This window comes from Pempheris klunzingeri, chromosome 4 (genome assembly GCF_042242105.1).
Source record: "Pempheris klunzingeri isolate RE-2024b chromosome 4, fPemKlu1.hap1, whole genome shotgun sequence".
Taxonomy (NCBI): Eukaryota; Metazoa; Chordata; class Actinopteri; order Acropomatiformes; family Pempheridae; genus Pempheris; species Pempheris klunzingeri.
This window is the reverse complement of record NC_092015.1, coordinates 27,698,327-27,712,452: the sequence shown is the minus strand read 5'-3', so window position 1 is coordinate 27,712,452 and position 14,126 is coordinate 27,698,327. Positions and strand designations below refer to the sequence as shown.

General features: G+C 43.3%; 1 protein-coding gene across 1 annotated transcript in view; it reads right to left on the bottom strand.

Moving 5' to 3' along the window:
* Nucleotides 1-14,126, bottom strand: part of dpf1 (double PHD fingers 1) — a 37,064-nt gene that overhangs the window by 16,184 nt on the left and 6,754 nt on the right. The window contains 7 exon segments of the mRNA XM_070829234.1: nt 3,573-3,704; nt 3,815-3,893; nt 5,052-5,141; nt 6,496-6,623; nt 7,364-7,471; nt 8,773-8,933; nt 9,586-9,615. Of these exon segments, the coding sequence (XP_070685335.1) occupies nt 3,573-3,704; nt 3,815-3,893; nt 5,052-5,141; nt 6,496-6,623; nt 7,364-7,471; nt 8,773-8,933; nt 9,586-9,615 (728 nt within the window).

Genomic DNA, 14,126 nt, shown 5'->3' with positions numbered 1-14,126 from the left:
ATGTTGCACGTAGCACCAACAAATGGTTAGTATATGCTGGTTTATTGGAGCACCTGAATGGAGCAGCCATCATTCATGGAAGAAGGAAACCTTTGTGTGTTTAACTTGTGTAAAATGATAACGCTGCAGAATGTAGATGCACTCTTCATGCACCTTGTGGGACCCTCAAACCTTGCAGCTAGAGAATGTTCATATAGACTGATTCTGCTAAACCCCGGATTACATTTAATCTTACCTACATTTAGAGTGTAAAGCCATACTAGCAGCTCTGTGGGACTGTGCTTAGGTATGAGCACGCTCACAATGACACTGACAATACTGATGCTAAGCAGGTGTCTTGTTTACCATCTTAATTAAGTACAGATGTGGCTGATTGAAATTAGTTTTGTGGATATTTGGTAAAACACTGAACAAATTGCAATTTCGACTTGATGGTGCTGGAGGAAAAGTCAAGGGATCACCAAAGTGATTACAATTTAGCCTGATAGGAACATGAATGTTTGCATAAAACTTGCCAACCTCCACACATCAGTGCCTAAATTAGTCGCCAACATGTGGAGTCAGGAGGACAGGGGGTGAAGGGAACACTAAAAAATGGGAATCTCAGGAGAAAGTTGAACTCCATCTTCAAACAGTAACACTGAATGACAAGTACATAAGGAGACAAATGATAGTTCAAAGACAGTGGATCCCATAGAAAACAAAGACACTAGATTGCATTAACCATCATAGAAGTAGAGGAGGGAAAGAATTCTTGCTGAACTGTTTGGATTTGTCATATTTTTCTAAGTAACTATAACAAAGGTAATTTATCTTCTGACACCTTTGCAGCTAAATTACGTTATTAACCAATGAGTTCGGATAAATACCAAAGTATGATGCACAATTGCAGCATAATGCATTAATCAGACGATGGCCTGTCTGCTGGACTTCCACTAAATGGAGTGTCCTTAGATTTTGAGAGTTGTATATGCAGACACTATGAACACACTGAGTTTGTCTTTCCCTCCAGACATCGGACAATCTAACTTTTACATTAACATGCAAACATGAAATCAATGGATTGTTGAATGAGTTTTCTTTCCAGTGCAGATGAATGGCCCAAAACAATCAAATTCAGAACCTTTGAGTTTATGTACATTGTGGAACTGCATGAGCTGTGAATCCCATTTGTGCTACACGGTTTCTCTCCTTAATGAGAGGCTTTGCTTTAACTCACTCTCTTGTAACGAGGAGCAAAGACTGACAGTCTACTGACAGACAACTTGTCTGTTTTTTGTCACAGCGTGAGGACATGTGTGGCGTGAGAATGTGTGTATCAGTTAAATGTGTCACGTGGTCAATGCATGAGAGGCGGCAGATCTTTATCCAATAGTTGTCATGACATTTCACTTGAAGCCATAAATGTGAATTCCATTGTGGCGCTAGATGAGAAAACCAGGTCCATAAACGTCCCTGGGGACCACAAATGCCTGCACAAGTTTTCCAACAGTTGCTGTGATATTTCTGTCTGGATCAGAGTGATGGACAGACCAGCAAACCAACATGGCCATCCACTGAGCCAAACTATTTGCCTTTTGATTGTAAGATTCTATGATATGCCTCTTCATAACTAAAACATCTCTGCCCCTGCCTTTCTACAGCAGCATGCATATCCACACTGTCTGGCAAGAAGTGCTGGAGGCATTAGCGAGCAATACCATGGGTCTTCATTACCACCTCATGATACTCTGGACCAGCACATTAATGGATACTCATTAAGCCATTCATAGCTGCAGCCATACTGTGTGCCATAAAGTGAAAGGTACACAAAGTAGAAGTTGAGCTATAAATGTCGAGTGCGGGTGTGTGACTGCTGTTTGTTCACTGACAGATATTTAGAGCTGATGAGTGTTGAGTGAAAGGCTGCTTGTTCCCTCATTGAGTTGATGTGTCTTTGCAGCAGCTGTTGAAACTGTCTGAAGTGCTACATTAACTAAAATGGGTGATGGATGATAAATACACTGTCCTGGTGTTCTGCTTCAATCTTTCAGAGTAGGATCAATACTGATTATTTTGCTTGGCTGTGAGTCAGTATTCTATCATACAGTAAGCACCATCACTTGTCCTTCTACTGCATGTAGCTATGTATTACTATCAAGACAAACACATACTTGTATATGATCCCCCGCGCTTGTTGGCAGCTGATGCTGTATTCCACCTGAATGCCTGACCTTTAATACAGGAGCTCTGACAGTGACTTCAGGTCTGGGCTCCAGCAGCCCAGACAGTAAAAGGTTAAATGATATGTAGGTTAAATGTAAGTTAACCTCAGGGCAACAATGCCAATACTTGGATGTTATGTGCAGCCTTTAATAGGCACATATTCTGGCAACAAGCAAAAGTGTGCCGACCAGCGCTCATCTGAGTAAAGACACTTTTAATGTATGAAATTAACATGATTCAGGTCTAGTCAATGTTCAACGCTGAAGCCAAAGACTGTATAAAAGAAGTGGACGTAGCTCCTGAGTCTACGGTCTGGGTCTGCAGAGTGAAGCCAACGCTGAAGACCCTTAAAACTACATTCTTTCCAATGTGCAGCAGGGGGCGACTCCACTGGCTCCAAAAATAACTGTGATTGGATGGAAGTCTATGAGAAAATGAGCCGACTTCTCACTTGACTTATTACCCCCAGTAAGCATTTTGCTAACGCGTTCATCATCTCAGTCGCTGCTTCACAGTCTTCTTCAATAGAGCAAAATGTTCATTTAGTAAATTATGGTAGAGGATGGTAGAGGAAAAGAGACCAGCTTTAGGGCGGGACTACCTTGTCTCTAACCAATCAGAGGCGGGTCATGCCTAAACCTAACCAGTCAGACACCGAGGTCTTCGCGGAAAGAAAGTAACTTCTGGCTCCAAAACCAAGATGACGAGGGGTTAATGCCAAACTCGAGGCTTCAAAGCCCAGTGGCTATGTGCACTTCTTTTATACAGTCTGTGGTTTCACCCCTGTTTGTTGTCAGTGTCTCCACAGATCCAGAAATGCAGCTACATGAACACATTTCTGCAAAACAATAGGATTACACATGGAGGCGCATTACACCACTATCTCCCACTCTTTTTCAAACTTTTACCCTGTTCACCAAACATCTGATCTCAGCTTAGCCCAAGTCAAGAGTTGAGTTATCAAGAGTTTGATTCAACTATTTTGGTCGACTGCAATCACTGTTTTAACCTGCGTCACTGCGTCAGGCTGAGAAGGGAATCAGTGAGAGCCAGAGAAATCAGCTAAACCCAGCACTCCACTGGGAGAAATCTTATCCTTCATCCACACAAGTGCACACTTTGGATTTGGCTCAGTCAGCACTGTAACTATCTGTAACGCTGCAGGAGGATCTCCAGGACAATCAATAGTTCTTGCAAATGTTCTGATTAAATGGGATTGTTGGTGTGACCCTGAAACTGCTAAAGCTCAGCTATAAGGTTGTTCTGTGTCAGCCTGTCCAGCCAACATACTCCACATGAGGTAAATTATGGATGATGACGAACAGCTGGGCTGCTATATGTGTTTAATATTCAGATATCAGACTCACGCTTGTGGTTGTTCTTGCGCTGGAAGGGTAGCGTGTGTCGCTCAGAGTCTTCTTCCCCCTCCTCATCTGCGAGGTGTGTGTGAGTATAATGGTAACTCAGCCCTGGGCGGTTCTTATAGCGCTTTCCGCAGACTGTAGCACACACACACACACACACACACACACACAGTGTAGAAAATTATATTTCTGTATGTGTAAGTACAGGATAAAAAAGTAAGAAGAAATAAAGTTGCATCACTCACTGTCACAGACGTAAGGCTTGTCTCTGTCTTCAATGGCAGGCAGCTCTTGTCTCTTCCTCATGCCCCCAACACCATAGGCCTGCAGAGACCACACACACACACACACACACGCACACACACGCACACACACACACACGCACACACACACGCACACACGCGCACACACGCACACACACTTGTGAGAACTCAGACAGCCACATGCAAAATCACCCATGTACAAAATGCACACAAAAGTTTGAACTTGTGTGTTCAAGTGTCTACACACACACGCACAGGCGAATGCGTGCTAGCACACACACACACACACACACACACACACACACACACACATATATATGCACAACGTTTGCATTCTAATCATCTGCTCTCAGTGTAAACTCCACTTCCAGCAGGAGGGGGCTGATGACACCTAGCAGGGGAGCAACAGCTCCAATTAGCAACCCTGGTGTCTGCGCGAGAGCATGTGTATATGTGTGTATGTGTGTGTGAGATGATTTAATGATTTTCAGAATACACTTGATTTTCTTCCCATAGGATCCTAACCAACCTTAAAAGAGTTGGGGGGAAAAAAACCTGTCTGATCTAATCAAAGTTGTAAAAAAAAAAAAAAAAGGTCACCCCAGCGTGATTTAAATCTCTGCATCCAGTTTCATTTCTTCTCCATAAAAACTGGTGGTTTGTCAGATAACATTTCACTTCAGCCTGAGAAATAGAGAGAATACAGAGAAAGCACGAAACGATTCCAGATATAACAGTCGAAGTCACTATATGAAATGCAATAAATCATATCTATCATGACCTCAGACCAGGGACTAGAAAAAAGTGACGCTTCTGTAAATGCAATTAGTGCAGTCTCCCGTGTACATTTTGGAATGTAACCTGTCACTTAATCCATGTAATATCTATTTGGCACCAGCAGCACAGTACTCCTACATTGCGCTTACATGGGTTGCACAAATGTAGCAGATTCCCTCTAAATCTTGTACGCCTTGTACATTTATGGGCTGTCGTCTTACAGTGTAATCAGGAGTCCTCATGCTGCGTGTCTGATGGGCAGGACACTGAACTTCCACATCGCAGTCTGACTCTGAGCTTGATCTGGGTCATTTTTAAAGACTTCTGCAGCTTCACTTCTTTATGCTGACAGCCAAACAATTTCTTTCATGGCTTGTTAGTTCAGAACGAAATGACCAGAGGAAAAAAAGACATGAATTATGAAATGCTCTTGATGTCTTACCCGTGCTTTGGTACGGTTCTTGCGCTTCGGGACGTCTTCCTCCATCTCGTCCACCTCTAGCTCATGAGGGAAATCCCCGACCAGCAACTTCTACGGATAAGATTCAGTGAGAGGGAGAGACAGATGGACTGTCAGACAGGTTAGTTTCCTTTCTTCCCGTCCTTTCCTTTTTATTTTTTACCTTCACTTTTCTTCTCTTTATTTTCCATTTCTCTCAACCTCTTGTCTCTGTCTCTGTCTCTAACTGCTTTGGCTCTGTTCTGCATGCACCCATGGGTGGCCACGAAACTGCACATCTTTCTTCTGGGTTTGAGAGTGTTTGCTTAATCCCAAGACAGAAAACAACCTTAAGAGCATAGCCGTTAATACTAAATGTGTCCAAATGTGTCACCATTTCATTGCAATGAACAATGTAATTTACAATTTAATTAAAGGGGTACACCGCACGGTTAAGTATTACACTTCTATAAGTTCTGGGACTCACAAGAGGTGCATTTAAAAAAAACAATCAAGCAACGAAGGCAAAGACATCCTGATTTTTAGTTCCTCGTATGAATCAACCTCCAAAAACACTGGATCCTACTTTTCCCACAATGCAACTTAGCAGTATTTTATAAGACCGTGGAATGTGCAGTACTCCTCATGAGGCATAAACTGAACTTTATGTGTAAAATCAGCGGACTGCCCCTTTAGGACATGAGGCTTGCCTCTTTTTTATCTTTAGTGTAGGAAAACACCAGCTCCGTGTTAAAACACATTAATGTGCTTGTGCTCATTACAAAAAAAACCACATTTAACACTCTGATCTCGGAGACTGAGTCCAACAACATCTGGGCACGCACGCTGGGCTGGAGTCAGGGGAAGTCTTGGATTAGAGGCCCTAAACACTTCTGTAGCTCTCAAAGGGCCACTGCGAGGGCCATTCACTCAACTGCTGATTGATTAGCTGTCCATCTGAATTGGAGAGAAACTGCCTCTAGCTAGTGGAATACTCCAGCCAGATGGGCATTAAGTTTTTGCTCAGAAGTTATTGAGTGCAACTTGCTGTATAAAAGACGACAAAGAGGCAAAGAGGTGGATCGACTTCCCTCAAACGTCCTTCAAATAGTCATTAACAAGGTTGGTCCTTAAAACACATGAGTGGAATCCCTGTAAAACACCGAGACTGGCTGAAGTGCAACCACACACAGCCATAAGCACGCACACACTCGGTGCCAGGAGGGAGTTGTCAAAGCCGCGGGAGCCTGTGTCACAGCCAAAACACACTCTCCAAGAGAGACAAAGGCAGAGACAGACAAAGAAACACAAACACAGACGGTAATACAGACAGATAAAAAGAGAGAGACAGCCTGACACAGGAAGAAAACAACAAGAACAAGACACAAGATGGGACGTGCTGAAGAGAGAAAATGAGAGAGGGAAGAAAGAGAAACTAGAGTCTCACCTGACACTCGCTCATTGGCTCTTCTTCCTTGGTTTCTACCTTCTTGTCCAGGGTTTCCCCGGCAAGCAGCGACTCCAACACAGGACCGTCTGGGATGCCCCCCTCCTTCTTTAACGAAGCCTCGTAGTCTGGAGAATGAGACAATCACAATCAGAAAACAGCAGATTCATCACATGCATGATGCACGCTCAGTTAAGGTGACGAACAAAACTTGGCTGGTTCCTGACGGCACAAGGACTTTAACTTCTACAGTGTAGAGACGATGAAGTGATCACATGTTCGTCTCAAACATCACATGACTTTGTCCTGCTTGCAGGAAGTTTCCTGCTTGTGGGAAGTTTCAATATTTTCTTTATAGACCTTTTTTCCTCATGTAACTGATCGGCTGCAGAATGTCGGTAGATGAGCACAATATGCAAATTATAGTGACAAATAACTATTATTACACATAAAACTGTCTCAGACGCAAAGCTTAGTGATGACACGACGCCATTAAGCTGTAAACTTATTTGATTCGCTGGTTTTGTAAAGTCATGGTGTTGCAGCCAGACATTACTCACGCTTTAGCTAAACATCCCCGGTGCTTTCAAAAACATAAAGATATGTTGGGCTGCATTTCGGGGACATGGTTCTAATATATCAAAGCCTCCATGATGGTTTTACAAGCTGATACACAATATACAGCGTATGTGTCAATGAGAAATAAAGATTTTTTAATCCTTAAGGCAACATAAGGAGAATGAAAAGAGCTAAATAGCTTGCTGAGGGTTTCAAAGTCAATGCCCACTATTAATCTATTAATAGCAATGTGCACCCAGTGGTTGCGAACTCTAGTGGTAAGAGTTGTTCAGATTGATTGCTTATTTACCGATCTTGAACTCGATCGGTACAAGCCGTGGGTCCTCCAGGATGTTTAGCCGTCTCTTCTTGCGCCAGCAGCGAGCGGGATATGTGTACAACTGACCTGGAGCGTGACCTGAAACACAGACGAACACACAGCTCGGTCACAGGACAGTCCGAAGTGAGAGAATATCAGCATCACGTGTGTTTACACTGTCCTAACTTTGTTTTACTGACTTGGATGTTTCACATCGTCAAACTAAGAGCCTCCAGTCCCATTAGCCGCTCTGTGAGGCTGTACTTTAATGCTAATGCTAACACATCTTAGCTTATTGTGTTAGGAGGCCTGTTAGCCAGTTAGAGCTAAAAAACAAAGTACAGCCATGGATGATGGGAATAAGTAAGTTTTATAGGTATTTTCCGATAGTTGATCACCAAAGTTGTTGCAATTTATCCTCTGGGGGCCAAATTTCAGCACTTCATCCAATGGTTGTCAAGACGTTTTACTCCCAAACGTTCTACAGACAAAGTCAGAGTTCATCCCCTGGGGAGCGTGAATGTCTATACAACGTTTTATCATAATCCATCAGATACTTGTTGAGATATTCAGTCAAGACACCCAATATAAATGGGTGTGGTGTAAATGTTTGTCTGTTATGTTACTGTGAATGTTTCCAAACCAAAAACACGTCATTATAAAACAGTTTTTAAATATAAACTGCTATTTGTTAGTTTTAGAACATTTCAAATGTTGTGGCTTTTAAACATCTATTAAAAGAATTCACAGAAAGTAACCAAACAGAAATTAACCTTGACTCTAACATGTGCAAAACAGTCATTAATTCAATACCATTCAGGTTCTAACTAAAACTAACAAACAGAAGAGTTGTACTGGCAGACTCCAGACAAAGCCTACAGACGCACACACACACACACTCACACACACACACACACACACACACAGTTCATTCTCTCTGGAATAGTTGGTGCCAGCGGCGAATCATCGCCTACAGGGCTGTCTGATTCACTGCCAAAATACACTGATGTTACAGAGAAAGAGAAAGCAATAAGGAAACAGCCTTTGGGGAAAGTTTTTAAAAAAAAGTTGAGGTGTGAAAGGTAGGAGGGCTGGAAAAGAGGGGGAGGAAATGAGGAAGAGGAGAGAGGAAGAGAAACAAGCAGAGCAGAGGAAGGAAGGAAGCCGCGGGACTAATGTCTGGAGAGAATAATTTGTGTAGCACAACAGCTGGCAAACACAACACACACACCTACAGAGAATAGTGCTCTGGAGTGCTACTCAAGCTTCAGTCAGACACTTTGCTTTGCCCAGGTATGGAACACACAAACACACACACACACACACACACACACACACACACACACACACACACACACACACACACACGCACACACACACACACACACACACACACACACCTGGTCCACGGTGGTTCTTCTCCATCCAGATGTAACAGTTGCTCTGGGCCACGCCGGTCTGGGAGTCCAGGAAGGGGAGGCGCATGGAGCGCTCGGCGCACAGACGGGCATTGTAGCTCCGACAGTGTTCAATGGCCTCCTTATAGAACTCCTCACCAAGACTGAGAGAGAGGAGGAGGAGGAGGAAGAGGAGGAGGAAGAAAACAGACAGAGGGAGGGGGGGTGTGGGGGTCAAAAGTGAAGGATACAGAGGGAATACAGTCCAACATTAGCAGGGAAAAAGATGCCAGAAGCACAGTATGCTTGTGTGTGTGAGTGTGTGTGTGTGTGTGTGTGTGTGTGAGTCAAATGAGGAAGTGCTTCAAGTGGGCTTTCACGGACAGGTGTAGGGCAAGTTTTTGTGTGTGTGTGTGTGTGTGTGTGTGTCTGCAAGCTTCAAGCTGAGGGTCTGTGCATGTGTGTAAGTCAAAAGGGGCAGTGAGTGGACAGTCATGGGCAGTTACTGTGTGTGTGTGTGTGTGTGTGTGTAGGCGAGCCGTGGAGATGCACAGTCCTATTAACCTGGGTCACAGCAGATGAGCTGGCACCTACAGACTGTTAAAACCACACACACACACACACACTCATTCAGTACAGTAACACATTTTCCACTGTGAGGACAATGTATGCACTGTATCTTCTCACCTGTACAAGTGTGAGTTTGATTACCATTCGGTGTAACATTCCTCTTTGTTCTTCCCTCCCTCCCTCCCTCCCTCTCTCCTTCCTTCCTTTCACTCCCCTCCTTCTCCCATCCCTCATCTTCCCTCTTACCTGTTCTTGATGACTGCACCTCCAGATTGCCTGTGGGGAGAAGAAGGAGAAAAAAAAACAATAGATGAGTCATTCCTCCACTCCACCCTACTTCTCTCTCCACGTCTCGTTCTTTCTTTCACTCTTTTTTCTCTTATTTTTGTTTTTGTTGCATATTTAACTTTCACACTCTCGCACTACGCTTCTCTTTTTTTGTTAGTTTTCTTCTTTCTTTTACACTTCTGTCTTCTCTTTGTCTCTCTCCTGTTAATCACTCCTCCCTAGTGTCTTCCCACAGAGTGGAGACATCAAGGTCACTCTGCTATACAGACGGTAGATACAGGACACACAAAACGGCACACACACACACACACACAAAGCTGGGCCAACAGCAACCTCAAAAAGAAAACAGCGTGGTGCAGCCGCTGATAAAGATTTGTTGTATTTGTTAAGTACAGCCACTAAAAGGTGTTACTGATTAACTGATTGATCAATTTTGCAGAAATGCAAAAAGCTCAGTGGGTTTCTATGCTGAGGTACTTCTGTTGAAAGCGCTGCACTCCTATAACATTCAGAGCCACAGTTTATAATGAGGTTAAAAATAAATGCAGCAGGACCAGAGACATCATCTTCTTCCCTACATTAGGGATGCCAACTATTCAGTGGCAGGGCTGGGCGTGTTATACTAGCAGCAGCTAATGTAGCCTCCAACGGCTAGCATTAAAGCAGAGATGAAGAGCGAGCTGCAGAGGTCTGGTAAGCTCAGATCTTTCTAACTCCACACCACAGATTTAGCTGAGGGCAGATTTAGATTTAGTTGTAGTCTTAGTGATGTGAGGCGTCACGTGACATCACACATCTTGCTCTGGAGCCCCCATACTACAAGCGATGTAGTAATAAACACTAATCCTACATCTAAAACAATCTGACAAAAACAATCACAGAATAATGCTGCATGGTCCGTTGTCCTTGTCCGTTATGTGCTGAATTTTCTCCGAGAGTGGATCAAATTTGTTGTTGTAAAAAGGAGTTTTGCAAAAGGTTCAGAATTGCAAACTTGCTGATGCATACAAAGAATTTACAAAAGAAATCATTAGTAAAAGAAGAATATTGCATATTAGCGCTATCTGCAGCGAAATCTAATTACCTCCTTTTTGGCCAAAGGCCTAAATTTGTGCCAAATTTTACTGAAATCTGTTCAATGATTTTTGTGATTGCTGCTAATTAACTGACAAAAAGCAAACAAACTTCACAGCACTAAAAGCCTGATTAGGCTGAGTTAATTATTGAAATCTGCCAAAACAACACTAAAGGTACAAACACAGTAGATAATCATCTTTGAGCAGAATTAGGTATGAAAAGATGTGACTTTTTAACAAGACAACAAAAAGAAGATTATTTACAGTTTAATGTCATTAAACTGGATTAAAGCAGATTTAACAAATTTGGAAAGATGGGGGGGGACCCTCTTGTGAAAATGTCAATTACAATCAAAACTGTCCCGCTTGAAAATAAAGACAAACTCTTCTCTACCATCAGATGCTGGTGAAGTCTGACAGCTCATGTGTGGCATCTTCAAAACCTCCTAAACTGGCTCTGCAACCTCGCGGGCCGCCGCTGGATGTGTGACATTTAAAGGATGTGATTGGGGCATCAATATGTGGGGCATGCTGTGCTTATGTCCGTTAATGTGTCGCTGGGAGTGAGCTGCTAGCCTGCTGCTGAAGAGAATGTTTCTGTACAGCTCAGCGTCCGCAATCTGCTGTGAGTGTGAGCATTAGAGTATCTTATGGCCACACTGGAGGTGCGTCACCAGAACTTCTGCTCACCTCATTTCACTTTGCTTCAATGCTGCGCCAATGATCCTCCTTGTAGTTTATAATAAACAAATGACGAATGGAGCAGGATAGAGGCCTCTCCAAAAAATTGCAAGTTGCATCCACACAGCCAGTCACCTATTACAAGGCACTGCGGATAAAAGAGGCACCTAAACTCTTGAATTTTAAAGCAGACTTTGTACCAGCAGACGCCTAGCCAAAATAGAAAGGCCACCATTTCCTCACATACAAATATACCTGCTGTTTACACATGAATAGTCATGAAGAGGGAGAGTAAACACACACACGCTCTGAGAGGTGCTCAGACTCTCACATACACTCAAAAAACACAGGTCCAGAAAGCCTTACATGCTGCTTTTTTAAAATATTAAGAGGAACATGGTGAATAAAAGACTTGGACTTCAAGGCTGCACTGGCGACCAAACTGCAATACCAGAGAGAAAAGAGACTGAGTGGGGAAAAAAGAAAACATTCAAAATGTAAAACAGCTCACCCCTGAGCTCCCCATCCATCTCCTCGCTCAGCCTCCCCCCCAAACTTCAAACCCACTCCCTTCCATCCCTCCATCACCTCCATCCCTCTCTTCTCCGCTGCCTTTAGAGGAACTGGAATAAGTTGGCACCCTTCGATAATAAGTTGACAGCTGTAGAAAATGGCTTCTTTCAATTTGGGTGCTCCCAATCTCATTATATTGTGATAGGAAAGCTGCATGACTGTTTGCCTGTTTGGAGGCTCGTATGAGAGAGGAGCTGGGGCACTCGAAGTGAAGGCTGAGAGGGAGATACGCAACGAGAAAGTTAGGAGAAGACACTTGACGAAAGAAAAAACGAGAGAATAAGATGGGCAGAGGAGAGAAAATGACCAAAAAAAAAAAAAGAAGAAGAAAGGGACTTCCACAGAGGGAGAGGCAGAAATACAGGAAGACAGGAAGGGAAGAGGTGAGAAAGGGACAAAACATAAGTCAGGGATGATGGACAAATAGAGAAGCTAGTATAGAACTAGAGAGCAGGATGACCTGTGAAAAGACAAGGCTCACTGATAACACTTCTTTTAGCGCTCTGTCGTTTAAAAGACGGCTACAGACACTTTTTTTTTTTTGGGCCATGAAACCCCTAATTCAGCTGCAAATACCCATCAGAGAACATCAGACTCTCAATATCAATTTGATCACACCGAGGGGGTGGCAACAGCGCAGAACAGCGTGATCAGCAAACATCCTCTCAAATGCTATCTCTCATTGTGTTGGCTACCTGAAGAGCAAAAAGACAAACCCGCTCTGCATTCAGCTCCCTGTTACTCCCTCACTCACAATAACATTAAAAATGTTGTATGGGGGCAATTTGTCCTCCGGTAGGTGACAGGGTGCTGCTGAGTTCATCAATAGCCATGTGTGTATCCACGTGTGACAATAGTCATGGCACACTGCAAAACAAGCATAGCAGAGACTTAAAGGAGTAGTTCAATCTCATGTCTGTGTATTAAACATGACATCACAGCCGGGAGAGTGATAGCTTTTTCAGTCTTAGTGCTAAGACTGAAAAGTGTAGAGTCTTGAACCTGCATTTTGGCCAGCAGGGGGCGACTCCACTGCTCTGATTGTATGGAAGTCTATGGGAATGTGACCCGACTTCTCACTTGCTTTATTACCTCAGCAAACATTTTCCTAATGAGTTTAAGGTCTCAGTCACTACTCTCAAGTCATCTTCAATACAGCAGGATGTTATTTTTGTAAATGAGGCTCCAATTTAGAGGAAAATAGACCATAAAGCTGAGTATGCTTTAAGACGAGATGACCTCGTGACCACTACTCTAACCAATTAGAGGTTGGTTGTGCCAAAACCTAACCGCTCTGACAATGAAGGCCACTTCTGGTTCTGTCCAAAATGCCACACTCAAGGCTTCGTAACTGCAGTCCACGGACCAATGGGCAAGCTGTTTGCTATCTTTGCACTAAGCTAAGTCCTCTGGATGTAGCTTCATGTTTACCACACAGATATCAGAGAGGCTTGGACCCTCTTATCTAACTCAGCAAGAAGGCAAATTTGTGTATTTCAAAATATTTTGTTAACAAACACGACAAAGACTCAGCTGCCATCAGACTGGCTACTATATGCAAAGAAGGGGGGACTCTCATGGCTGCACCACTCCTCTCAACCAGGCACAGACCGCAGGAAGCTCAGAAGCCAAAACTGCCGATCATCTAACCACACAGCCGCTGAAAGAACCTGAAGAAACCTGATTCTGCACCAACACACTCACAAACTGAGGGTGTATGCCTCATTCAGCACAGTTACAATCCCAATCATTTTCATTTTTGTAATGTTTTCAACATTTATTTCTATTTCGGGTTTCCTTCAGCTATATTTTTCACTAATGAATGCACACAGACTCACAAGCACAGAGAGAAATACTGGCAGCTTTTGGATTTAACTGGCGTAGTGCCAACTCTCCAACAAGCTGGAGCTGACTACCAAAAATGTCTGGGCAGACATGACGGAAATGACAATCACACAGGCCTGCAGTGTGCAAGGGCACAAAAACAATACAAAGGACACCCGTACACATGCATGCATGTGCACATGCACACTTCATACACACAGCAACATAATAACCAAACGCATGCACAGTGTTCGTGTATGTAAAAGAAATACACTAATACCAAAATAAAAACACAATATAGACAATATTATGAAGCACAAACCACAAATCAAGATTAGATGAAGC